At 44.9% G+C, this 27991-nt stretch overlaps 1 protein-coding gene across 2 annotated transcripts; it reads right to left on the reverse strand.

Annotated features, from left to right (window-relative positions):
- Nucleotides 1–865: 865 nt before the first annotated feature.
- On the reverse strand, nucleotides 866–27572 carry KCNJ1 (potassium inwardly rectifying channel subfamily J member 1). Of its 2 annotated transcripts, XM_037841942.1 has the most exons (3): nucleotides 27393–27572; nucleotides 12634–12776; nucleotides 866–3261 (listed from the first exon to the last, which is right to left on the reverse strand). In XM_037841942.1, the coding sequence occupies exons 2-3, from the start codon at nucleotides 12634–12636 to the stop codon at nucleotides 2122–2124; spliced, it is 1143 nt and encodes a 380-aa protein (XP_037697870.1). In that variant the 5' UTR covers nucleotides 12637–12776; nucleotides 27393–27572; the 3' UTR covers nucleotides 866–2121. The 2 variants fall into 2 exon arrangements, with proteins under 2 accessions (XP_037697870.1, XP_037697871.1); XM_037841943.1 differs by lacking the exon at nucleotides 12634–12776.
- Between the last annotated feature and the right edge of the window lie 419 nt (nucleotides 27573–27991).

Genomic DNA, 27991 nt, shown 5'->3' on the forward strand with positions numbered 1-27991 from the left:
CTTTTAGGAAGACAAAAGTTACCTGTCCTGGGCCTCATTTCCTCAGGGCTTTATTGGATATAAGTCTGTAAATGGTTGGTAGAGGATCAATGGGAATTTGCATTTAAAAGGAGACTCCAAATGACAAGTGCCTTGATCCCAATAAACAAATATTTGGAAGCAGGTAGGCTTCTGCTGAGGAGCCCAGAAAAGTACCAGTCAGAAAGATTCTGGCTGTTGCTCAGCTTTCTCAATGATCAAAAGGAATGGATTGATTATGAGCACTGCTTTTCCAGCAGGCCCCAAGCATCCTGCCAACCAGCAGGAAACAGATCAGGAGTGTGCTCAGATGTGAATGGACTGGATCTAAGTATTTCCCCTCCAATTTATAAAAGGGGTGACGGAGTCATAAAAGCTTAAGAAAATGGGCTAGCAAAGAATTCCAGCTCCCTAAGGCTTGTATGCTACTCAATTTCCTTTAGTGTTGTCTGGAGATTAAAGCGTGGTCACACACACTGAAGGACACAGCACACCCTCCTCTGTGGGCCAGTTGTGGTTCCCTGTTATGGCCACGGACAAAGTGTGCAATTCTAACCGCGTCAGACTTCCCATTTGTCTTGGTCAGAAAACAGAAAGACCAGGATGCACGGACGGATCAATTTCAACCTCAGCCTGGGAAAACAAAGCCATCCATACTAACAGCAGCCAGCAGCTCATGCTTTCTGCGCCAAGACTCACACTGGAGTGATTTGATGGAGCTGTAGAGGAAGGGGCATGTCCACAGCTGAGGTCATTTCCTCCAGGGGAAGCTGGAGTCAAGACAACAAATGTGTCCCCTTTGTCTCCTTTCTACCCCTCCCACACCCTCCCAGGAGAAAGTCCACCCTCAGAAAGAAGATTTCACCCACTGGTCTGTCACAATGAGTGCATAATAACTGACGCTTTTGGAAAATGCATGCATGGCTTCCAAGACTTAATATATTAATCAACACACTGAAAACATTTGATTTCTAAGCAGTTTTGCATACCATCCTTTCCAGGATACATTCAAAATAGTGTAGGTGGGGAATTAAATGAGACATTCACAGAAATAGATCCTTATTTTATATTGATCTCTTTTAGTAGGATGTGGAGTCAGCCCTCAGAGAGAGGAGATTCAGTGTGGGGCCACATCTCACTGTTTTCCCTCTCACCCTTCTCCTTTAGTAACAGCATTTCAGTACAAACCCTAGGCAGAGAAACACAGGAAACGTTTTTCTCAGAAGTATTAGCAGCACTTTCTAGACTGACTTGACACCTTCAAACTCTTCACTGCCTTCTTGGAAGAGCAGGAAATAATAACAGATTTGTGGGTCCTACTGTCATCCAATACATCGCCATTTTCAATACCCACCACCATTTTCAAATCCAGCCTTCTGTCTTGCAGGGAGGTGTTTAATGAGATTCTAGAGAGCTGATCTGATGTCTGAAATAATTTCAGCCAAAGCCCAACTGGGGCCCTGGAACCTGGATTTGCCACAAAACAGGTTTGTGTTTCAGAGCTCCTGTCCACCTTGGATGTGTTTAGAGACAGAATCTATGGGCTGTGTCTTTCTTTGCTTGTCCTGAAACTCAACCGGAGCTTCAGGACATAAGAGCCACACACTTGTTCTTTCTCTAATGGTTAGTTCATCTCCCCCAACACAGGAGTAAATGTTTCCTTTGATAAAAGTCAGTTTTAAAATAGAAGTGGTTTCTTTCATTTCAGTACAATCAAATGAGCATAGGTTCTTCCCTGCTTCTGTTTTCATAACTTTTTGAAGGAGATTTTAAAAAGATCTTGTTTGGCCTGTACATGAAACTTTTGATGATTTTGTCCATTTCCACTGACATCACACAATCTCAAATAATCATACTGAAGATTACAAGTGAGCTCCTCTCAGGCTGCCATGTTCCAGCTTCACAGAAATACACCGAATGCTCTAACACAGTTGCTTTGTAGAGCAATGTATCTTACAGGTTCACACTTAAGGGATTCATTGTACTGGTAGACTTTGAAGGCTCTTGTCCCACTTTCACATTCCCAACTCATTAGTTGCTTCAGTGCTTCTAAGTCATGAGGAATTTTAGAGACTTTGCTTTACTCATGTTGAAAAACCACAGCTACATTTTGGTGTCATCTGTTTCATTGACTTCTGACAAGATGAAGTTGGGATTGTCATAGCCTCTCTTCAGCCTTGCTCTAGCATCTTTCTCATTATAGAGGCACATGGCACAGTGAGGGGTCTCCACTTCTACCGTCTTGCTAAAGTTGTGGAAATCCACTCGGTATTTCCCTTCTTTGGTCTTGGATACTATGGGAGCAAAGCGGTAGCCCCAAAGCACCTCTTCTGGAACATAGGATGTCCGGACTTGGCAGGTAGCACTGGTTGATTCCACTGTGCCATCTAAAAACACCACTAATTCAAAGTCCTGCTGGGGAAGGGTTTCTGCTGCCATGTGGAAGAAAGGGCTATTGTGATCAATGATATGGTAAATGGTCAGGGGAGAGATGAAGAATAAATTTTCATTACCAGCATCAACCACGAAGTTGATATTGATCTGGTCCAAAATAATGGTCTCTCCTTCAGGAGTGACTGTAGTCTTCAGAAGCTTTCCATATATGTGACTGCCAATAAGGAGACTCTTCCTAAGATTAGCCACACGTATTAGGAGACAGAGTTTCCCACCCCTCTTGCTGATCACTGCATTCTTGCTGAAGGTAATGGTCTTGGCACGTTTTTTGGATCTGGAGATCTTGGCTAAGATGGCGCCACACATGAAAGAATTGATGATGACTCCAAGGATGGATTGGAAGATAAGCAGAAAAATGGCAGTGCCGCATTGTTCTGTCACACACCTGAATCCATACCCGATGGTCACTTGAGTTTCCAGAGAAAACAGAAAAGCTGAGGTTAAGCCATTAATGTTCTCCACGCACGGGGTATGATTGATGGAAGGATGGAACTCTGGGAGATCCTTGTGAAGGTAGGCTACCGCATACCACAGAAGACCAAAGAGGAACCAACTCCCCAAGAAGGCAGTGATGAAGATGGTCATTTTGTATCTCCATTTGAGGTCAAGCACAGTCGTCCAAATGTCTACAAAGAAGATAAACCTCGATTGTGTGTCCACATTGCCAAACTCTATGTTGCACCTTCCATCTTTGGAGACAAGCCTCGCTCTCTGGCGGGAATGCCCAAAAATGCGAGTATCAAACCATTTCCGAAGATATTTGAACATCCTTTCTGTCAACACCCTGATCTGAAAACACAGGAAAGGAAAACAAAAGGAAAATAAATGCTTATAGCAGCAGTGAACATAAAGACCTACTTACGCATAAAAGATAATTCAAAAACATCAAGGTTACTGATCATTTTGGCAAACTGAAATTTTATTCTGGACACCAAAATACTATTTCCAATAGAACCTTTCCACTGGAAGACCATACTGCTTAAGTACAAAGAGATAAAGTAATCACAGAGAGATAAAAATGCCAAAAACCTGAGATCAGATATTCAAGTGTTTCCAGGCGTCATTCAGTTGCACACAACTTTAAAAATGTTTCTGACAACCAAATATGACTTACACTAATATTTATTTGGTATTATTCTTGAAATCAAGTCTCTTTTTTTCTTTAATAAATTTAGCCTTATGCTAAGCAATGCTATCTGTGAATGCACAAGCTTGATGCACTATTTACATTTTGGTAATATATATTAAAATTATAACTATAAAAAAGAAACACTCATCAATATACCACCTAAATCAACTCCTGTATTGCTCTTGGTACTTATATACTAATAGAAATCCTGATCTAATTCTCTCATTTATCAGGTGAAGAATCTGGAACTCAGAAAGGTTAAAAGAGTTAACCAACCTTATGACAACTAGAGCATGAGGTTACCAGCTTCCAGTCCAGTGGAATTTCTACCACACTGTAGATTAATTATCAAATTTTGTGTTCTAAAATTAGATCTCCCTAAAGCATTGTAAGACAAATATTGATCAAATTTAATGCTTTTTTTTAATGCTTGACATGATTTAGAACAGAGTTCCTCAGTTCTGTCTGATCGGATCCTGCCAGATGACCTGAGAAACTTTCTCAGTGGATCCACAAGGCTGTTCTGTTCTCTCTCCATGGACTGCCAGGATTCCCAAAGGGAATAGGATTGTCACCACCACTCTCTCACACGTCCTTCCCTGCTCCCCTGCTCCCAAGCTGAAAGACTGGGGGAAGAGTGATTTAAATAGTATGCCTTAAGGGCGGGAACCATGTTTTAAGTTCATGCCTATATCCCCAGCTGCTAGCCCAGTCTGTGGATGTTTACTGCATATTCAGTAAACAATAATGGAAGAATAAGATAGTGAATTAAGCTCTTCAAAATGCAATCTGATAAGTGGTTTCTTACTGATGACATTCTTGTGACTTCTATTTTACAGCAAAAAAAAAAAAAAAAAAAAAAAGGGAAGGGATTTCACAAACAGCCAAACAATGATGAAGCCAAATGGTCATCAACACTCAACTACCTCCTTCCCGATGCAAAAGAAAAATCAAGGTGTGCTCACCTTGGTTAGCAATGTGTTTGTGGTATTTTTAATGTAATGCAAATATGTTTTCAAAATAGATTTCAAAATTCCCCTTCGAAAATGTGTTTATTCATAAAAACTAGGAAGCGAAACTGACAGTGATACATTTTAAATGAAAATGATATCCAACACTGTCTTCTTCATGGCCCGAACCAGCTGAAACCATGAGAAGCCGACACCAAATAGGAGTGAAAATAAAACCACAGCTGTAGTGATTTGAAATGTTGAGAGCAGGTTCTAAACATATGAAAACAGACTGTGTCCACCAGGAGAGAAAATGGCAACGCACACATTCAGCCTTGCCTCCTGCCACCCAAGTCCCCCTTGGGGACCTCAAGCCCCCAAAGAACTTAGGGGATGGTCCTACATGAGGCTACTGAGGGGGAAGTAGCATCCTCCTTCCCCATTATCTCATCTGCCCCTGCACATACCTCCCTTAATCCTACCTACACCCAAGTAGAACTGACGGCCTTTCCCAGGATGTAGAAGCTCATACACTTCACAGGGGGCATCTCACCTTAAAGAATAAATTCTAAAACCAATGTTCATCAATCAAATCCCACATGCTCTTTGTCATGCATTATAATTTCAGAGACAGAAGCTAACACACTGACTGAGTTTTTCTTTCCCACCTCCCTTCTTTGCCAACACCTTAAAACTATTTCAATTTTGAGGATAAAGAACCATTTTGTAGACAGGATAATTGTCTCTGGATTTATCCCTCAAATAAGTTTGGGTTTCCAAGACTGCATTAATAATAAAATAGTATTTTCCAGGCCTTGCAAAGAGATGAAGCAAAAGCAACCACCCTATAATGCTTTCCCCAGACTGCCTGCACTTACCAACAACTTAAAAATATTCCCTGACTGGAAGCATCCATGGCTGGGAAAAGCAAGGCAGTGGTGATGGAAGTTGGCCTCCGTCTGCAGGCTGATTTCTTTTAGATCCAGGCTAACTTAGTTTTAGACTTCAGTCATGGACTGATGCTAATTTGTATTACCTTGAAAATACTTAATTCGCTAGCAAAGTTGTGTGGTTTAAATCAAGGCCATTGGTTGTTCTCAGACCAAGCCCCACGCTGGGTATGTGTGTGTGTGTGTTTTCCCAAATCTCACGTGGCTTGAATATAGTCATGCTAAGACAGGACAAGCCCTCAGTTCAGGTCCCTGGGCATCAGGTATGCACTGTGGCCCAATGTTTTGCTCCTCTCCTTAGCAACCCTTAATAACTCTTGCTGTTTCTCCTAAGTCATGCCCAAGAGCTTTTGGCCAGAAACAATTATTTATCATCAATCTCCCAGCCTGTTCCCTGAAACACACTGAGGTATTGAGTTTTCCAAGTGTTCAAAAAGCCATGGGTGAAAATACAGACAGAGAATATGTACACATTTGCAAGATGAAAGTAAGATTGCCCTGCGAAGAAACAAGATCTCATGTTAATCTCTCTGTACAACAGTCACTGTTATATAAGAAACTGAGGTTTAAAAGAAGCCTTTATTGTTGGATTTATTCTGTCAAATCTGGCATTTACTGAAGGAACTTTTTACATGTACTGGGTTAGCCAATGCTGTTGGTTTATTTACTCAAATAGTGAGAAGTATTATACCTAGACAATGCAAGAATAAAGGATAAATTCATCCTCTGACCAAACCCATCATTCACACAGCAGACCTTTTAGGCACGTATTCTGTTTTGCTTAGACACTTAATCTGAACACAGACAAAGCAAATTTATATTTTATGAACTGCTGGGTGATCACAGACTGTCCCTGGTGTCTGGGTTATGTAACATGCAGTTTTTAGGTTCCTTTCTGTTGAAATCAGTCAATCTTAATAGCAAACAAAAGGTTGTACATTAGCTAATATTTACCAAGGTGTTCTTAGTGGCTTGGCAAAGCAAATGGATTATGTTACTGTTATTTTTCTTTCTTGACTCTTCCAGCATTCTTGTTCTGTAAACAATCCATTCTCAGGAGATAGACGTCTTGTAAATTCTCTGTACGTTTATTATGTACTGAGTTTGTGGGATTTCAAAGACAATAGAACCCCGTTCCTGTTCTCAAGGAGCTCACAGTCTAATGGGGAAGTGAGCTAAGCAAATCAGCAATTACAATGTAGAGTGCCCTTAATCCAAAAACGAATCTATTTTCTGAAAGAGATCCATTAGATGGGTGTCTACCTTCTGCTAAAATATTTCACAAGACAGGAAACTCATTGTATTTTGTATGTGTAAACTCATTTATTTATCATTATTCAACAGACATTTACTGAGTCCTACTATGGGTCCCAGGGATCCTGACGGGCCTCAGGGAAGCAATTGTTTATCAAACGGGCTCAGCCCTTGTCATCGTGAAGCTTCCAGTCAAGGGTGGGAGTGGCAGATACAAACAGGTCAATAAGCAATCAACGGCAAGGGGACTTGGCCCATGATATGAAACAGTGAGAACCAATTCTGAGGGGTAGGGGTCTGAAGATGGAGTGAGGGTCACATAGATTAGGAACTCAATCAGTAACTGTTGAATGGTAACAAATAACCAGGGTAGACATAAAAGCCATGAGTTTGTGATCACTTACATTGACTTAACAGATGATGGTTGCCCATCTAACAGAATTTAGAAGAAATGTCCTTGGGAGTATAGTGTTACCCACACTCCTAATAATTGTGTGTGTGATTCAGACAGGGGCATTTTAAAGAGAGCACAAAGGGACTGAAAGATGTTCCATGTCAATAGATAGAGTGCCACGAGCCTTGGTGAGAAATCAAGCTGGAGAGGCAAGCAAGGGCTTGCTACAACATAGGAGATATTTTTGTTATAGATCTAAAGGAAAAACTGAAATAAAGAACATCCCTCTAGCTCCGCTTAAAGGAAAACTCATTATAACTCTAAATAGGTCTGAAGTCTCTTCCACTTAATAACCTTTCAAATTCTTGAAAATCAACACATTTCCCCTCTGAATCTCCTTTCTCCATAAAAACACACAGATGCATCCATGTTAGCATCTGCCTTAACCACACCCTTTTCATTTTAAATGAGGTACATACAGTTTGTGGGTCTGCTGATATTTCAAGAACCAGAAGGGAGGCTGTCCTTTGGCAGGCCATGACTTCCAAGAAATCTATTAAGAATTCAGGATTTCTTATAGTTTATCACACTGCCTCCTTCCCACCCCAGGATATTCAGTGACCACCATATCAGAAAGAGGAGGGCAAGTAGGCGCTGGTTTTATTACCTCTTATTTAGGATGACTCAGGCTATTACTTCTCCCTATAGATGAAAAAACATTTAGTGTAGGCTGCCTTTTAGTCAAGCCTCTCACAGCTCAGACTCAACCTTAATTAACTACAGAACATTTTTGAGAGTCAAGATTTTGGGTTAAAGAGGTAGGAAACAGGAGCTGTGGAGACCCAAGAGCAGAAGTCAAATAGTTTTCTCTAGTTCCTTTGCAATGGTGGTAGAGCAGAAAATCCATGTTTCCATGAAAATGTACTGACTGCTTTCTTTCAGGCCAACAGTCAACAGAATCAACAGGTATTTCTTGAAGCCCCACCAGAAGCAAGGTTTATGGATGGGTGTGTGGGACAGGGTCTCTGCCTTCTAAATCAGTTTAATTGAACAAGCACTCTATTTATTGAATACCTGCCATGTGCCAGGTGCTATGCTAGGAAACAAATGAGGTAAAAGTCCCTGCTCTCAAGGAGCTCACAGACAAGTAATCTCATCACTGAAATGCAGTCAGCAGCTTGCTGCCCGGAAGAGTGGAGACACCAGAGAGGAGAACCAGCAGGCTGGGTGTCACGCTTGGAGTCTTCAGCTCACCTTTGCTCAGGAGCAGAAACAAATGCATCTGACTGTTACTGCAGAGGATTTCCTGTTTTCTATGAAAGTAATGTCAAGGATTTGCAAACAGAGCCCCCAAGGAGCAGAAAGTCAGCTAGCTCCCCTGACTACCCAGGACCTATTGTAGACAAAAAAAGGGTGTTGCTCTTTTGTTTGGTGATGCAGAGAGAAGTTACCTCTGGTGCTGTTGGCACTGTCTGGCAGTTCTTTGGGGGTCAGCATGGGCTCTACTTAGATAGAACTTGGTAAGTCCAGTGGAAACTCTTTTTCCTGGCTTCATGGGCATGGAAAAGGGCATTGGAACCTCAAGACTCTGCCAGGCTAGACTTGGGAATGCACTGCAGGAACACCCCACCTTTCCCTTGGAGTGAGGGCATTCCCAGGCCCTGCCTGCTATGAGGCAGGCTTATAACCAGGGCTGGAATGCAGCACAGGTCTTCGGGGATGCCTGCTCCTTCCAGAACAAAGAGCCAGGGAAGGACAAGGTCTGGTTGTGTTGGTGCTCTCCCAAGACACGCCGTGCTCTGTAGCCATCTCAGGAGTAGAACAGAATAACTCCAGAGGTGTGCCAAGCATGTGGGCTCAAGAGAGGATAGGAGAGCTGGCCCAGAAAGGCCCACGATACAGGCAGCAGGCAGGGGCAGCATGGATGGAAAACCAGCACGGGTGAGGACGGACTGGGCTGTTCTGCTCGGACAGTAGCATCCATTGGGATTTGGGCTGTATCACTGGAATGCACATACACCCACTGAAAGTGAGAAGCATGTCCTCAGACATCCAGGCACTGGCCTGGTGCTCGCAGTGGGTCTTGGTGTTCTCCTGTTGAACTTAAGCAATTTCACAGAACATAACATCAGACAAGGCCTCTGTGTGGTCTGGATGGGTCAACATAAAAATGAGGCCACTCCGTCATCACATCTGAACCTGGACAAAACCATGAACGTGGTCCAAAATGCGCAATGGCCAAGCATCCTCCTAGGCTGCTATTTTGAGTGACAGCTGATTTTTTTTTTAACCAATAAAAACGTTAACCCCTCTATGGTCTTCCAACTTTCTGGATCATAAGAGCTATTAATGTACCCCATCATAGAATTGCCTTCACATCCTAAAAGCATTTAATCCAGAGTAAAACATTGCTTCCTTAAACCTGCTCTAACTCACCTAGCACAATCCCAAACCCTATGGAAGTCCTTTCCAACACCCTCAGAGTGAGTCCCCTGCCCGCTGGGGCCCCATGTGGCCTCCCTGGCTGCCTCTAGCAAGAAGCCCACCTTGTTCAAGAACAGGTGTGACCCTGGTGGCCTGTGGCTGGAGGGCTTGACACCACCAAAGGACAGAAGGACACAAAATAAGAGGCATAACTGAGAGGTAATAAATGCTGTTTGCAAGCCGCCAGTGAGAGCCAATCCCATTCCCTAATGTATGTCACTTATGCATACACACATGTATACATACACATACCCATGTGTTTGCTTTTGTATGAGGAGGTGAAGAATCAAGGAAACAACCAACTTAGATACAAAGAACCATTAAAAGGAATCAAAATCTATAGGCTCAAGTTTTAAATTCTAAGCTAATTCGTTCCCCAAGGTCATTGGCCATCCTAAAATGAAGCCCTGTGGCTCTTCATGGCATCTGGATGGGGTTCCGGGGGAAGCCTCAGAAGGCGTCACTCCCCACCCCACCAGTGCAGCCAGCCTGGGAGCTGGGCAGCTGAGCCCAGGTAAGGCACCCTGGAAGTCTGACCCAGTGGAGACTGTATATATTTGCTTTAGAGTCAGAAGCTGATGGTTTGGAAGCCGGGCTTTTTTGTGTGTGCACTTCTTATATTGTTTTCTAGTGTTCCTCATCATTGTTTCTGAAGTCATTTTGGAGATGCTAGCATGTCTCAGCTATGCAAAGAAGTCTCAAGGGGATGCGTCACCTCTGCCTGGTTCAGAGTTTTAAGACACAGCAGCTCATGTGGGAGGGGGCTGTGAGGGTTAGTGAGGAGGGGTTGGTGGGAGGTTGAAGTGAGGGAGCCCCAGAGGACAAGAGAAACTCCCAGCCACAGCCCGGAGCTGGGGGTCCTTGGCTCCCACTCCAAAGATTTTCTAAGAATTCTTCTCTTCTGAACTTCAGAGAGTTCTATGCTTTCTCCAGGAAGAAAGCACTGCCCTCTTGGGTGTGAGTGCACTGAGCCTGGGCTACCAGGGTAAACCCTGGCAAAAGTGGAGGTGCACAGCCTGAGCTCAACGAGGAGAAAAACCCGGACTGAGGAATGCCTCCCATGAGCATACGGTAGCAATTATCGCAGCCACTGAGGGTTTCCGGACCTGACCCCAGCTCCAGGAGATTTGTCCAATTCTGTGGGAACAGCGCCCCCTGGAGCACCCTGCAAACACGCCCCCGTGGAGAAAGATTCTGGGGTCCAAAAGCCGGCAGTGTGTTTGGGCACATGGAGACCGAGGGCCCCGTCAGAGAGCAGCTTTGGGCTGAACGTTGAAAACCTTAAACACTTTGAGCCATTTGCACTTTACTGCCTTTATTTGTTTATTACTTGCCAAGTGTTTATTGAGCTCTTCTCTCTGCCTGGCAGAGGACTAGGTGGGCACTGGGGATGCAGCAGTGGAGGAGACAGATGTGGTTGCTGCCCTGGGGGCAGCACAAGGAGAAACACTTAACTAGAAATGACCGTAAGCGCTACAAATCAAATATAATTGCAAGGGAAAGGACCAGATTTAAATGGGGCAAGGACAGCCTGGAAACCCCTCTCTTTGAGAAAGTGACGTTCAAGTTTCTTTCTGAGAAAACGACACAGGAGAAGTCAGACTGGTGGGAGAGTGGGGCACCAGGAGTTCCCAGCACAGATTCCATTTTGGTGTGAGGATGGAGAACCTTATGTTTTTATGTGTCTTATCTTTGTATCTGTATCGCCAGCCTGTTGCCTAGATGTGACCTCCGCGTTCAATAAAAGCTTGTCTCCCCCCCTCCCTCCTCACCTCCCCTGCCCCTCCTCTCAGCCTCTATTTTCCACTCCCTTCCCTTCTCCTCCTCTTCATCAATGCAAGCTCTTCCCATCCTTGTAGGTTCAGTATCTAAAAAAATTTGGCCCTCCCACCCCTGCTCTTGCCCTCTCCCACCCATAACAAGTACACTGTTCTGGGAGCAAGGAAATGTATGGAAAATCACTTTTCTCAGCACCTAGTAAGTAGGAGCTGAGTAAATGTTTGCCTTACCTCTACTTTCATTTATAACTATTTTGAGGATGCCCTGGGGCTGAAAAGCAAGGGCTTCTCGGTCAGGCAGAGCTAGATACTAATCTTTGCTCTTTGGGCTTTCTGCTTTGTGACCTTGGGCAAGTTGCTTAACTTCTCTGAGTCTCAGCTCCCCACCTCCTAGGGTGAGATTTAAATGTGGCAATGAACGCTGGGGGTTCGGGCGTTTGGGCTGGAATTTGCCCAGTTGTCTTTGTCAGGACTCAAGGATTGAGGTGAAGGTGCAGCAGGGAAGATACCTGGTAACCCAAAAGAGATATGAGTGCTGTATTCAAATGGGAATTGGAATCTGGAGAGGCAGGGCAGGTCCCTACAGAGCCCCAGGTGATGTTTCTGTCAGTCTGCACCAGGAAATCATGGAGAGAAGAGAAGGCCACCTTCCGCCTCCTGGGGACCGTGACTTCAACTCAAGTTCTCAGACTTCCACCCTGTGGTCAAGCCAGACCTTGCTGAGAGTAACTCGCCCAGCAGGTGGATTCTGGTTTCTGATAAAAGTACAGCTGAAAACTAAATTTACACAGAGATCCAAGATGTTTCTACCCTTGTGGACTTTCTATTCTCATTACTATTAAAAACAACTCCTTTACAAAAAAAATTTTACATGTCTGGACACGTAACTGTATACGAAAACCAATTTACAGTGTTCTCAAAAGACAATGGGTGAACAGAAATTGTGTATATTAAGTCATGTGACATATGCATTAGTGTAATCAGATATTTAAAGGAATCCTTTAGTGAATTATTTTATAAAGCACAGGATCATTTTTGCAAATCAATCACCCTCTCTTTTGTTTATCTTGTTAATGAATGTGAGTTGGGCAAGACTGCTCTTCTGAAAAGGGGACATCTCCGCAGTGAAACTCCTCTCAAGCAGCATCTGTAAAGCCACTCACCTCCGATGGCACTGGGGCTTAATGAAAGAATTTAGATGTTTACAAAAAGTTGCATTTACCATGAACGCAGAGACCCTGTTATTATTCGGAACCTTCTTGCTCTCTGCGGTTTAGGTTGGTATTACATCCACTCAGGCTTTCCAGTCCGGAAATGAATGAGTTCCATGCAGACTGGCAGCCCTCAGCATACTTTCCTGAGTGTCTGCAACAAGAAAGTACACTTTGTTTTTAAGAAAACCTAACATATAGGATTCTAAACCTTGATGATTATAAACCAGGAGAATAATTCTACAAATTCCTTGAGTAAAAGGTGCTCAGGGCCAACCTCCATGATTTCAAACCCCGGGCAAAGGGTGTGAGCTAGCCCAGCTTTGACAGACATGCAGCCTAGAGTTCTCAGAACTCCAGGTCCTTGGCTTCGGAGAGGAACGTTGGACGTCTTCTGGTCCCATATTCTAGCTTACCCTTGACATTTCCATCTAGTAGCCTAGTAAGCAGCATTTAAGAACTGGACCTGTGGGGTTAACATCTGAAGTTGATCACTTAAACTATCCCTGAAATTGGGACTAGCTAACCTCTCGGTGTGTTGATTTCCTTATCTGAAAAATGGAGGCATCCTTGTCTATCTCACAGATGGATAGAAAGAGCTTACCATAATATTTCAACATAGGAAGTGTTCAAGCTATTAGCACCTTCAGGAATACTTCCTCCAGCTCAAATTTCTCTTTCAAGTTCCCGCCATGCATCGAAAGAAACAGCTCCAGCCATGCCATCATCTGTGAGGTCTTAAGTCTGGGTTCCCCTACCCTAATGTCCAGACTAAAATAGTCATCACAATTCCAAGGAAGGTGATGAGAAGGGCAAACTCCCGGATAAACTCTAGAGCCGTGGACCGGCTGACGAGCCCGTGCTCTGTGGATTCCATTGCTGTGCCCTGGGGAGCGGCGGAGGGTCAATGATTACCAGCTCTGGCTCAGGCTCCACCGAGCATCGGAGTTGCATTAATGGGGCAGCACACCATCCAGCCTCCCACGTCCAAGCGCTTTCTGGGAAAGCCCTGGGGGCAGCGGGGAGCAGAGCCAGCAACCTCTGTGACCCCGTCTTTCTATGCCATAGAGCTGTCCTTGAGCCCATGCTGAGTCCTCTCTGGGACTCTTCTTGCTGGCAGTTGGGCTGGCTCCTCCTTGTCACACAAATAAACCCAGGGAGAGTCTCTCAGAATGGGGACTTCCCACCTGGCTCCTTACAGGGCTGATGAGCCACACCAGCCATTTCCTGGGCTGTTCTTAACCAATGCCCTTGTCTCTCCCTGAAACGAGGAGAGCAAGGCAGGGAGGAGGACATTGCTCGTAGACCACAGAGACACGCCAGGGCAGGCAAACGTGAGTCTCGCTCCAAGACCTCCCTCCCTCCCAAGACAAGGCCAGTGGGATGTAGGGCAGACCCACTGACGCACGTTCCCTCATTCCTGGCGTCCTTCCTTCTTACTCAGTGGTGTGTGTAAGGACTGTGGAAAAGGTGAAGGTAAATTCCATGTATTTCCTCTTGTTTGCTCTGCTGTCATAATCAGTCCATGTCAAAAGGAGCTTTTCAGTCTCAAAAAGGTTACTTAACCTCTCAGAGCTGCAGTTTTTTGTTATAAATAGGTGATTATAATGCATATTTCCTAGTATAGGTATTAAATAAAAAAATACACATGTATACACAAAAACTTGTACACAAATGTTCACAGCATCATCACTCACAATATCCAAAAGGTAGAAGCAACCCAAGTGCCCATCGATTGAATAAACAAATTATGGAATATCCATGTGATGGGATATTATTCAGCCATTAGAAGGAGTGAAGTTTTGATCCATGCTACAACAGGGATAAACTCTGAAACATTGTGCAGGTGAAATAAGCCAGACACCAAAGGATAAATATTATATGAGAGCCCATGTAAATGAAAGATCATAGAGAAAGAAAGTAGATTGGTGGTTACCAAGGGCTGGAGAGAGGAGGGAATGGGTATAGGATTCTTTTGGAGGTAATAAAAATGTTCTGCAATTAGATAATTGTGGTGTCTGCAAAACTCTGTGATTATACTGAAAACCATTGACTTGTACACTTTAAATGGTGGATTGCATGGTATGCAAATTATATCTCAACAAAACTTTTATAAAAATACACATGTAAAGTCTTTTGCACATTGTCGGGATCAACAAACATCCCCTCCCATCCCCACTTGCTTCTCCACTCCTTAACCCTCATTTCTTTCTCTTCCTGTCCTTCCGCTCTCCTCCAGGATCAGCCCGGAGCACTAGCCAAGGCCCACGATGGGAACTTGGCACCTGCTTCCCATAGCAATGGGCTGCCGGGTTCCTGGAGTTCTCACCATCAAAATTATTTTCTTGGTCCCAAGAGAGTTGGGGGCACAGAAAGCATTTTTATGCTAACCCTCATGCCTAAAGAGGAGGAAGACACTCCTGGGAGCCAACAGGAAGCATCTCCTCTGCCAGGGTCTGTGGGGGGAGTTCTTCACCCTTGCTGTTTGGGTGGTGGTCGTGGGGAGCAGTTGAGGAACAGCCATGGGCACCTCCCCTCCCATCATCACATGGGTTTCCCAGGATGAGAAATGCTGGTTCCTGAGCTGGCAGCTCCAAGGTAAAGTCTTGTCCTCAGCTCCGTCCACTCGCCCCACCCTCCCCACCTCCCCACCTCCAGAGTCACCTGCCTTGGAGCTAGGTCTGCAGTTCCCAGCAGCACAACCCACAGACCTTCAGACCTACAGACCCACAGACCCACGTGGTAGCTGATGTGATGCCTCAGGGTCAGGGGATGCCTTCAGCCAAGTCCTGGGAGCTCTGCTTTCCCCTGAAAAAGGCCCTGCTCCCACGCCCCCTCACACTCATGCTTTCTCTCTTGCCATCGGGACAGCTCAATTCCATTCTCCCTCTTTCAGGAGCCGAACTGAAGAGACGGGTACTTGGACAGGCAGAGGTTGAGTTGGCATTTGGGGAACAATTTTAACTCCCAGCTCTGGATTTGAGCAGGTGGCGGACCCTCCTGCCACACTCAGGGACAAACTCCAAAGGATCTCCATCAACTGGGGAGATGATGCAGGGCTGGGTGGCCAGTTCCGCCTGGCAGAGACGCCAGGTTTGGGAAAGCCTTCTTCTGCCTCCCTCACCCCTGCCCTCCCTCACTCAAGAGGGTCTCCTCCCAGAACCGTGAGAGGGGCAAGACAGCCAGTGGGCTTTGGGTTGTCCCCAGAAGGCAGCCTGTGACGGATCTCTGTGCATGCATGAAGCCCAGAGGTAGAAGACTTTGTGGAACTGGTTGCTGGGAACAAATTAACGATGGGGGGGGGGGGTGGCTGAGGATCAAAAAGGAAAAAATTGCCCATAAGACGATGAGATTAGATTAGACCTTAAAGATCAAATTGTGCCAGACCAATTGAATTTCCTCTGAGGATAGCATGACCAGCCTCCAGATACGGAAGAAGCCAGGCACGGGCTGCAGAGTGATGTCTGGCACGCGCCCTCTTTAAAAGCCCTTTGCCAGGGCTCAGGTCCATGACCACTGGGCTGGGGTGAGGGTGCATCTCCGACCCTCAGGGTACAGTGCAGAGTGGGGGCAGCAGAAGAGGGCCAGGGGCAGCACACTTGGGTACAGGCATCTGGGGTTGAAATTCCTACCCTAAAAATATATATATTTTGTTCTGTTTAGCACCTAATACAATTTGTTAGTGTATATTTATTCTCTGTAATGGCACAGCTACCCCCTAGTTCAAGCCAAAACCTCCATGTGATGGTGAGGCAGATGGAAAATGTGGGCTGAAGAGACCAGCTGGAAATGAGAAGAGAGGAAGTGTAAACTCAACACTTATAAGCGTCTTATGACATAGACAACATTGTAATCACCCCCAGTTTATAAAGGAGGAAACCAAAGACCAGAGAAGCTAAGTGAGCCATCTGAGTTCACCCAGCTCAATCTACTATAGAACCCAGTTGGTAGGTTATGTGTCCACCTTGGGTTAATTATAGGAAGAAACTCATTAAAATGCACCCCTACCACTGTAACTCTCTTTGGCCCAGAACCGAAGGCTAGAACTCTGTTCTCTATAGGGACCCCCAAAGAAAGCACATGGTCTCCCCTCCCATGCGAGTGGATGCAAATGCTGGGGAATGATTTTACTCTACAGGATTGGCTTTGACAGGGTGACCCTTTCTGGGCATAAAATTATCGCAGGGGAGAAAGGAACAGACAATGTTGAGTGTCTATCATGAGCCAGAAAATGTGGTGTGGGCTTTCAGAAGTTATTTCATTTAATCCCCATGGCAACCCCATGGGGTAGGTAGAACTGTGTCTGTTTTACAGGGGAGGGGATGGGCTCACACAGCTCATACGAGGCCAAGCTGGGGTGGGGACCTAGGTCTTAAATGGTCTTGCCACAACAGGTCCCTGAAGATTTGGCCTGTAAGATGGTGTATCAGTTTGTATGTATTATGTCCCCCAGAAAAAACCATGTTCTTTAATGCAGTCTTGTGGGGGCAGACATATTAGTGGGGATTAAGTTGGAAACTTTGGATTAGGTTGTTTCCATGGAAATGAGACCTACCCAACTGTAAGTGATAACTCTGATTGGATAATTTCCATGGAGGTGTGGCCCCGCCCATTCAGCATGGGCCTTGATGAGTTTCCTAGATCACTATATAAGCTCAGACAGAAAGAGTGAGCTTGCTACAGCCAAGAGGGACACTTTGAAGAATGCATAGGAGCTAAGAAGAGAGGAGCTGCAGATGAGAGACAGTTTGAAGACGGCTGTTAAAAGCAGACTTTGGCTCCAAAGAAGTTAAGAGAGGACAAATGCCCCAAGAGCAACTGAGAGTGACATTTTGGAGAGAAGCTGAAGCCTAGAGAGGAGCATCCTGGGAGAAAGCCATTTTGAAACCCGGACTCCAGAGCAGAAATCAGCCACATGTCTTCCTAGCTAACAGAGGTTTTCCGGACACCATTGGCCATCCTCCAGTGAAGGTACCCGATTGTTGATGCATTACCTTGGACACTTTATGGCCTTAAGACTGCAACTGTGTACCAAATAAACCCCCTTTTATAAAAGCCAATCTATTTCTGGTGTTTTGCATCCCAGCAGCATTAGCAAACCAGAACAGATGGGTATATTCTGACATCTAAGATAGAGGAGGAGAGGCAGGGAAGCAGCTGAAGAGAAAGCCTGGGAAAAAGACAGGTCCGTGGATTCTTTATCCTTCTCTCTTTCCTTCCTTGCTTGCCCTTTCCTTCTTTCCTTCTGTCAGTAAATATTTGTTGAGAGTCTTTCATGAGTGGAGCACTGTGATAGGAGCTGGGGAGACAGATTTAACGAGGCAGATATTCAGGAAGGTGGGGAACTAGACAGGTAATTAAAAAGGGAAACTTAAATTCACCAGAGTGTTCTTATGCCAGACGAGTCCTAAAACCCAGAGGCAACAGCTTCTTTAAGAGCAATAACCAGATGTAGCCCCCATCCCCATACTGTTAACACCCCCTTTCAATATGGACAAGTTAGGGTGCTCACTGCCTACACACTCCTGAAGATGGAGAAAGAGATCAAGTGAGAGGAAGGGGTAGTAAGATAAGATAAGATTTAACCAAGGTCTATGAATACTGAAGCTTTATATAAATATGTACGTTTTTTTAGATGCTGGGTGTTGGAATAGTTGGAAGGAGGTAAATGACATGGTGGAAGTATAACCTATAACATTCTTTGAAATTTGCTCTATAGCTACTTGTTGAATTGCGCTTTGAAAGTCTTCACCTTTCTGCATATACCTTATATTGCATAATAAGGAAAGAACTGGAACTGTGGAAAGGTAACCCATAACAATTTTTGAAATTACCTATGCAACTGCTTGTTGAGCTGTACATCGAAAGTTAACACCTTTCTCTACATTATATATGAAGTTGTAGAACTGTGACCCATGACATTCTTTGAAATTTGCTCTCCAACTACTTGTTAAATTGTACTTTAAAAGTTACCACTGTTATGTATACATGTTAATGTTCACAATAAAAATGCATTTAAAAAAGGGACTGAATGAAAACAATAATTATATATTGGGATAAGGGCTGAGAAAGTGACAGAACCAAGGGGTGACCTTGAAAAGTATCAGACAGTAGAAAGGCACTGGGTGTAAGATGATGGGGGTAGTGGTGCCGAATTGAGAGAGGAAAGGTGCTGCCCCGGGCTGGGGAGACGAGAGGAGAGGCTCACATCTGCCCCTTGCAGCCTGCCTGGGCTGGGCACGCCACCCCCATGACCTGCTGAGCCCCCACTGGCTCCTGCAGAGGACATTGCTTAGAGAGTGTCAGCATTCAGAAGGGCATAGGAAACCTGGAGAGCACTGGAAGGCCTGAATCTACTTACCCTGGAGCAGGCACAAATCAAGCCTCAGTTTCCTCATTTGTCAAATGGGAAAAATAATAACATCTACCTCTCAGGACCACTGCACAGATAAAATGCTATTTTGGGATGTTGGAAGCAGTGTAGTTATTTTAGATTATTTGTTTTTCTTATTCCTTTGTTTTGTTAGGGTTTGCTAATTTTCTTGGAGTATGGTAGGGACATATGGGAAGCAATGCAGTTATTTTAGGCTATTTGTTTTTCTTATTCCTTTGTTTTGTTTTGTTTGAATTGTTTTTTTTTTTTAATTTTTTGGTAAAGTAAAAAAAAATCCATTGCATTAAAAAAATTGTTTCAATGTAGTTATTTTAGGTTATTTGGTTTTTGTTACACCTTTGATTATGTTTGTTAATTTTCTTGGAGTATGGTAGGAACATGTTGGATGCAATGCAGTTATTTTAGATTATTTGTTTTTCTTATTCCATTGTTTAGTTATGGCTTGTTAATTTTCTTGCGGTGTGGCAGGGACATGTTGGAGGCAAAAGTAGTTATTTGTTTTTCTTAATCCTTTGCTTTGTTTTTTTGTTTTTTTTTTTGAAGTGTTATGGGGGTTTTTTATTTGTTTTTTAAATTTTTCAATAAATAACATTAAAAAAGTTTTTTTAAAGTGAAAAAATGTCATGTTGGGAAAAGTACAGGTGGATGAGGGACATATGTGAAATTGAGCATAGCACCAGTTTGGTTATACATAAGGAAGAACTTATTGGCTGAAAGGACAATATGATACTATAGCAGGTTTCCACTGAATAATCTCATCTATATTGACAATTTAAAATAAAAGCTGTAACTCTCAGTCTGGAATAAGCACCTGACTGTCCATAGGTTTCTAGTGTGGAAGGCACAAATGAATAAATATAAAAAGGATTGATGTATTTTTTTTTAATGCAGAAGTGACTTGAGGAACTTGGGAAGTCTCTTTGCCATTACTAAGTCTAGAGTTTCAGAAGCTTCTCTAGGGAGAAAAGTGAAGGTGTCACCCACTGGGTTATCAGAAAGGAATCCTCCACCACTACAGGGGCAGGTCCCCTGGGCCACGTCAGCTCCGCCAGGGGCGAGACACCTGGAGGGAGAGTCTCACTGCAGGGTGGGCCCAGGAGGCCAGGTGAACCAAGGAGCGGGCAGTAGATAAGGCAAGCACAGAGAAGAGAAGGAGGAGTTCATGCCAACACCAACTGGAGCTGCTAAGAAAAGAAGGGGGCAGGTGGCCCAGAGACCCAGGGGTGATGCAGGAGAAAGAACCCTGGGGACTGGGAGGCCCCACTCCCCGCAGACTGGCGTCTGTGACTTGAGCACACCCCAGCTCCTTCCTTCTGCCTCTATTTCCCCATCTGGAAGACGGGGACCATTTGCAGGCACCGCATATCTGGGGCTGACCTGGAACACTTTGAAAAGCAACACACGCCATGTGCAACGGAAGGGGTTATTTTCACAAACTCTGGGGCAGGGTAAGGCCCATGGATGTCGTGTGTTCTCCTCCTCTCCAGCCCCAGAGCTCAGTGTCTGGGTCTAGATGTCAGTGAAACATGCGCCGAGTTGACTCCTTCTGCACTTGCAAATTAGCCTGTCTCTGGTCTGGCTGTCGGAGTCCCGGGGGTCCCCTCATCTGCCAGTCTAGGCAGGCGAAAAAGGAAAATCCACCGCTGTCAGCTTCCGCCCACAACCTACTTCCTGAAGCTAAGGGTGGGTGACTGGGGACGCTGGCCAGGTGTGGGGGTCAGCTGGGGTTGTACCATGTAGAGAAGATGCTGGAGAATTGGTGACAGGTGAGAGACGCCCTAGAGTGAGAAGCCAAGGGCAGGGAGCCACGGGATGAAGAGGTGGGTCAGGCGGTGAGGAGGAGGGGAAAACATATTGTCTGCCTGGAGTTCAGGGCACCTCTGGGATCCTCGAGGCATCAGGCAGAGAGGGCACTGTGAGGGAATTTGTACCCCCTGTTTGCAGCCTTGCTGATACGACCACGAGGGGAGCTGGCCAGAAGGGACTCTCTCTGGTCCATGCACAAGCCGTGTGTCCTCAAAGACATCTCTGCTCTTTTGCTCCACTTGAGAGAGTTGGGTAATTGGGGGCTCACCACTGCAGGGCAGAAAACACACAACCAAGAGTGAGGGGCTCACGGTAAGTCCTTCTCCAGAACACTGAGACGGAAAAAGTTCTCCAAAAGCACCAAGTCCTGCCCTGCCTGTAGCAAGCAGCCACCTCAACCCCCTCCCAGAAAGACAGAAGCAGTTTCCACGTTCTCGTGAGGAACATTGCCAGCCCCTCACTGCCGTTTCCCTCTGAGATCTCTTTCTGCCTCTCAGCTTCCCTGCAGACCCAAGCTTCTTCCTGATATCCGACCCAAATCCTCTGTTCTCCAGATTAACTACAGCTTCATTTTGCTTTCAGGAGGCAAGAGAAAACCATCCTTTGCATTTATTAAAAAGCCCCAGCCCAGTCTGACCTTCTCAAATGACAGCCTATTCCCCAGCTCTCCCTTGGCTGTCAGTGTTGTCCAAGGTATTGATCTACTTTAGAACCGAGTGCGTGTAACTCCCATGCAATTACAGTCGCCTGCCTGAATTGGGTCCGTTTCCCCCCAGCCTCCCCATGCCCCTTCCCCCATCACCGTGAAAAACTTAAAGGATCATCTTTGTTTAGAGACACCCAAGTCTACAAATGCTACCTAGCCAGAGGAATGCATCTGTTAATAAAGAGATGAATAAAACCCAAACCCTGTCCGTGTTTGTCTCCACTTCTCAGCTAGCCTCTTTCCCCAGCAGACTCCATCCTGTCCATCTCTTTGGGTTGGCTGGGTAGAAAAACCCTGAGTTCTCATGCACAATGCAGGATGCTCTAAAGCATTCCCTGGTCCAGGAAAGCATTCTGAATTGGGGTCTCTCATTACTTCCCTCCAACTCTTCATCTAAGGGGATGGAGTAGTGGAGGAGAGGGGACAAGAAACCTGCTCTCCTCAAGCCCCTCGTCCCACTGGGACTGCCCCAGAAACAGCCCAGCTCAGAAAGACCCCGTGTGCTCGGTCCTCTGCTATGCCTCCATGACAACTCCTGTGTCTGCTCTCTATGCCTGCTCCCCTCAGTGAGACTGAAGGTTATGCAGAGGAGGGTAGAAAAAGCCAGCACAGGTCGGGTTTCCCCAGAGGTCTCCTAAGGTAAGCCTATAATGATTCCTGTAACTTTTCTCTGAATCTGCATAATTTATCAGGGGTCCCAGCCCCCAACAGCATCAGAATACCATCCCGATCCCTGACACGCTTGATGTGGCTTCAAGCACCAGGCAGGGAAGGCCCTTATCTCCTTGAATATTTCACCATTCATTGAGTCTTTTCCCGTGAGAAGCAAACAACAGTTGCTCAATGTTGCTGAGTTCTGTGGAGCTCCTCAAGGACAAACAGCAGATCTGGATAAAGCCAGAACGTTCCCAAGAATTTAATCAAGGGCAACGAACCGTGAGCCTTCCCCTAGGGGTAGTCACCTGACAGGACTTTGGTTGGTCCAACACTCCAAAGACAATTTTAAACTGTTGCTTCAACTGTGTTGGGTTGCATATTTAAATCCATGCCCTGGAGACATGTTGGTACATCGATGTACCGTGGTGAAAAACAGTTTCTGAATCTGAGTCAAGAAACACTGGTGTTTGCAATGGAAGGAGAGGGAGGGGCATGGACATTGGGAAATTCTAAATCAATGGAAATTTCTGACTCCTATTTCACAGACATCTTTGCATTTCACAGAATCTTCTCTTAGAAGCATAATGGATAGCATGACATTTTCAAGGCATGGTAACTACAAGACAGAGCATGGGACAGATTTGGGCACAAGATACGCTCCGTTTCATACTAGGGAACAGAGTTAAGAAAATTATAGTCTTTGAGTGAGCAAACTATCGATCCAAAGCAACACTGGGAGAAATCAGATCTGTAGTTTTCCTGGGGACTTTAATCCCGGCATTGCATTCCTCTTGGCCTTACTTTCTTAGTTTCTACAATGGGTGCACTGGATTTGATGAGCCCTCAAAATGAATGTTCAGAATTGGTTTTTTAATGCCTTGTTTTTTAGTGAAATGCTATGGGGTTAGGTTTTATATTTAATAGTGAAAGCCCTTAATAAGAGTGTTTGAGAAGTGACTTACTGGGGGCATGCTGTCTTTGGATTCTCAATAGTTTTGAAGCTGCCAGCAAGGTGCATCATTCTTGGTTTCTTTCTGCTGCTCTTTAAACGCAGTCAAGGAATTTCATGTGTATGGGCTTTGCTCCTCTTCCTGGTTCCACACAGATTCTGACAAGGTAAATTGCAGAACCGGCCAACTCTCTTTCTCCGAACGTCCTACGTAATAAACTAAGTAAGGTGATGCCAATCATTCTACCCGGAGCAGGGAGCCTTTTGATCTTAAGATTATTTTTGCTTATTGTTGACTCTTCAGGGGTCTTTATTCTACCTCTTATATGTCACCACATGAAATATTCCTTCATTCTTCCTTGAGGGTTCTTTGTTTGTTTTGTTTGTCCTATTTCCACACACCCTGCTTGTTCGGATTTATGAACAACATCATCAAGCCAACCACATATTTGCTGTTTCAACCAGAGCTAATACTTTTCATGAATCATACATCTTCCAGGAGGCAGGACAGACTGGAAAAGTCTAGGCCCTTTTCCTTTTCCTTTTGGCTTTAGCCCAAGTCCATAATAGCAATGCATTTTGCTTACCCAATCTGTAAAATGGGAATGATCTTATTTGCAAAGACAGATCTTGGCATTGCGAAGAAGGTCAAATAGTCCCTTTCTGCTCTCCCTTAACCCCCTTCTCAGCCTATTACCACCACCTCTGAAAATGCTCAGCTGATGAAGGTAAGTGTCCAAAGTAGAAGTCTTTAAAACTAATTGCCATATCCAATTATCCTCAATTAATTCTTTGGCAAACTCTTTGATTTCTGTACTAATCAATTCATTCAGTGGTGGCTTGAGCTAGCAACCCAGCGGGTGTCCTGGAAAGTTCTCCTTGGGCCTTATAATACCCCAGTAGGGGTCATTATGGGTTCTTGTCAGGACCCCAAGAGTTACTTCAGCTCTAGTTAGAAAAATCCCAAGGGTGCCTTGAAATAGCTGGCAAGTTCACACTAGGGCAGGAATTAAACCCAGATGGGCTGAGTTCTCCAATTATTCCAAACCATAGGTCTTTGTGTAGATCCACTGTTATCTCAAGGTCTATTGTACCACCTGCAAAGTGAGGGAGAAGGGACAGGTGTTGGATGCTGGAGTCACACAGACGTAGGTTTGAGTCTCAGCTCTGCCACCTACTACCTGCATGACTTGACATACAGAGTGCCTCACACAGCCAGCTGCAAAGGGGTGTCATGTGTACTGAGATGTGGGTCCCCCAATCTGCAGGGTCAGGAAGGGCCCAGGGGGACTGAGGGCCAGGGAGTGTAGTCCCCAGCCACCAGCAGCCACATCATTTACTCAGTAAGCTCCATGAGCATCATCACTTTCCGATGCCAAAAAACTTAGGAGACACTGACAAGTCCTCTGCATCTCCATTCCCTTTACCTCACCTATAAAATGGGACCAAAAATAGCTGGTTCTCTGCCTGATGATGTCCCTAAACCCCCATAACGTCTGGGGTCCATGAACTCATCTCTCTGCAGCCAAGAAGCTGCAGTGAGTGTGTGAGGATAAAGGTTGATGAATGCCCTTTTCTATTCAAGGCATGTTCATCATGGGGATTTCAGGAAGTTTCCTGAATGAGATCAGCAAACTCTCGGGCTCCCAAGTCATCCCATCCTGCTCCCCTTCTCACTCTCCATGGCCTATTGTCCACTCGGTCCCACATGTCCTGCCCCTCTCTAATCTAACTGGTTTCTCTGACCATTCTCTTTCCCCGTCCAATCCACCCTGCCCTTGGCAACCCAGCAACCTTTCTAGGGGATGTAAACATGATTTCGTTTCTCCTGCCAAAGATCCTTCCAGGGTTTCCCACTGCCTTCAACACGCCACCCAGGCTTCTCAGCGTCGCACACAAGGCTCTTTGCAGCTCCTCTCGCCTTGAATTTCTGCACCCCTCCCCATGCCTCCCACCCCCAGTCACACCAGCCTGGGATTCTCTGTATACACCATGCTCTCTCATGCCTCCGTGTCTTTGTAAATGCCACCTCCTTGTCCTGGAATACCCTCACCAGGCCCCATCCTATCCACTTGGGGAGTTTAGTAACATGCTCCCATGAGCTCTTCCACAGGCAAAGTAGGATGTCCTCCCCTGTGCATGCAACGATTGTATCACGACTGCATTGCCTTGTGCCATTCATATACATCATGGTATTTATCCATTGGAGGGTCATAGTTTGTTTCCGTGTGCCTATCCCCTAAACTGCGGGAACAGGGACCATTCAGCATTTTCCCAGGACCTCACACCATTCCCAGAACATCACAGGCTTGCCAATAGATGAGTGAAGACAACCACCTATGTGTAATAATAATAAGATGGGAAATTATGAAGAGGAGAAAGACAATAGTCATCACCAGCATCTTCAATTGTAGAGCCATGGAGAAGGAAATTTGGGTCAAACCCAGGATCAAAATTGCTGAGACATGTAAGCAATCCTAGGGAGAACTCTGAGAAGGGATAAGGAAATCTTTGATCCAGGGAAGTCACAGGACAGGTAAAAACTAAAACAAGCAAATCAAAGCGCCAATCCCTGACACATCACCAAGCTAGGAAAAGCTCCCAGGTAGAGTTGTGGTCTAGGATGGCAAAATGCTTTGCTGAGAAAGCTAGGAAAAGCTCCCAGGTAGAGTTGTGGTCTAGGATGGCAAAATGCTTTGCTGAGAAAGGAAAAGGACACGCCTGAGAAATTCCAAGTGTTTGCTCTCAAGTGCAAAGCACATTTAGGAATTACAAGCATCTTATCAAAGCCAAAAATCAGAGAGAATCAAAAGCCACCAAGAGCATCAAATCTCCAAGAGCCTTTCATAAAGCATCCATTCACTCTTCTTCTTTGGAAGTTCAGCCCTGAACCTGAGCTGACTTAGTGGTCTTCCTTACATGGAAGAAAATCCATCTTCTTGTCTTGAGCATCAAAAAGAAAGTTTTTTTGATGGTGCATACTTTTCAGATACCCCTAGCCCATCATGCTTTTAAAAATGTTAGTTAAGATATACTTACACAAAGCCATGCAAGATGAGCCCATGACAGAAAAAGAATCTACCAGTTCTGTGCAACTCTAATGACACAGGACTATCTGATAAGTGCTTGTCCACAACGGCTTCCTTACTACAATTATTATGTTTTTTTTGTTCTGCTTTGAATGCCCAAAAAGTGAAAAAATAATAACAAAAAGCATTTTCCCTAATGGTTGCCAATTGCAAAGGACAAACGTCTCTTGAGCAACTGTGCACAGAGTCGACAAGATTTAGATGACTGGAGAAAAGGGCTCCCTGCCTGCTACTTCTTGGACTTATATAAAACAGAGCCGAGGGATACACTTGACATTCGCTATTACAGAGCATTTGTCACCACGGTATTTAGAGGCTGAATAAACATTGAGAAATCCAAATCTATTCCCTCTGAATGGTGCAATACTGCATAAAATGCTATGAGGGGAAATAAAGACATTTTGGCCAAGACAAAGGAAATGTCTTATTAGCACTTACCATTCACCCAGATAAGCTTTCTCTATAACTGAACTGACTAGTACTTTACCCTCAACTTTGTTCTTATTAAGATTTATTCACATACCATACAATCATCCAAATTATATAATCCATTGATCACAATCACATTGCCATCATATAGTTGTTCATTCATCATCCCGATCTATTTTTTTTTTTAACATTTTCCTTGTACTATAAAAAAGTGAAAGTAAGAGTAAAAAGTGAAGAGAAAAAACAGAAAACCCAAATTGGTCCCCCCCACCACCCTATTTTCCCTTCAGTGTTTTGGGGTTTTTGTTTTGTTTTGTTTTGTTTTGTTTTGTTTTACCCTCAACTTTAAAGATGGAAAGAGTCTGAGGGAGGATCACTTATTAGGCAAGGTGTTCCCACAATTTAAAGGATGCCTTCAGAGATAGATCTCTACACACATCTCTGTACCAAGAGGAGAGAACTTTGAAACCAAGCATTATGCAACCAAAGAGGTTTTAAATTCCATCCAGCTTGAAGGCTGTGAAATGACAGAGAAAAGGCAGGATACAGCTAACAGCTAATCATCAAAGTGTAACCAGCCGATCAAGAGCATCAAACGAATGAATTAAAACCACACTTTTATCCCCCAGGAGTGGATGGACAAGTCTGTCTAGATTTGAGATGGGAAAAAGAGGGCTGGATTTCCATGAGAATTAATTCCTTTTTTCTCTAAAGAGACAATGCAGAGTTTCTCCCCTTACCTCATGGATTTGCAGAGTGAAGGTGGAGACAAAACGCTCACTTTCTTGCTCCCCAAGAGAGCAGCTGGGTCCTTGACATGAGCAAGTACTTGGCACGTTTGGTTCAAGGGTGGGGGTGTCCCCGGAGAGGGTACCCAGGCCCCGTTGGATTTTATGAGTCTGTGGGTCAGCTTAAACCGGCTGCCCACTCATCTGTATGCAACAGCTCTCAAAGAACATAGTTTACTTTATAACCGGATCCAACAAGGGTAGGCGTGGCGGTTTAAATGGGCTAGATGCACCAAAGGTGTTGAGCTGCCAAGGCTAATTAAGAAAGATTTGTTTATGAAGCCATGGCTTGGAACCAGACGGCCACTGGGTTTACACCGACAGTGTCCACGTCAAGTGTGCGGGGTTGAGCATGTGTCCACGTGAGGCTGGATGTTCCAAGACAGGGGCAATGGGGGTGGGAGGTCCCCAAGGAACCCCTCCAAAGTTTCTCTTGCTCGTTCACTCCCTCAGTGACCATAGAAGGTGAAGTCAAACTGCCCTGCCCTTGGCCATTCGTCTATCACCCTGCTCCCGGTACAATGGAGAACTTTGTAGCACAGACTTTTCAG

Source organism: Choloepus didactylus, chromosome 6 (genome assembly GCF_015220235.1).
Source record: "Choloepus didactylus isolate mChoDid1 chromosome 6, mChoDid1.pri, whole genome shotgun sequence".
NCBI lineage: Eukaryota > Metazoa > Chordata > Mammalia > Pilosa > Megalonychidae > Choloepus > Choloepus didactylus.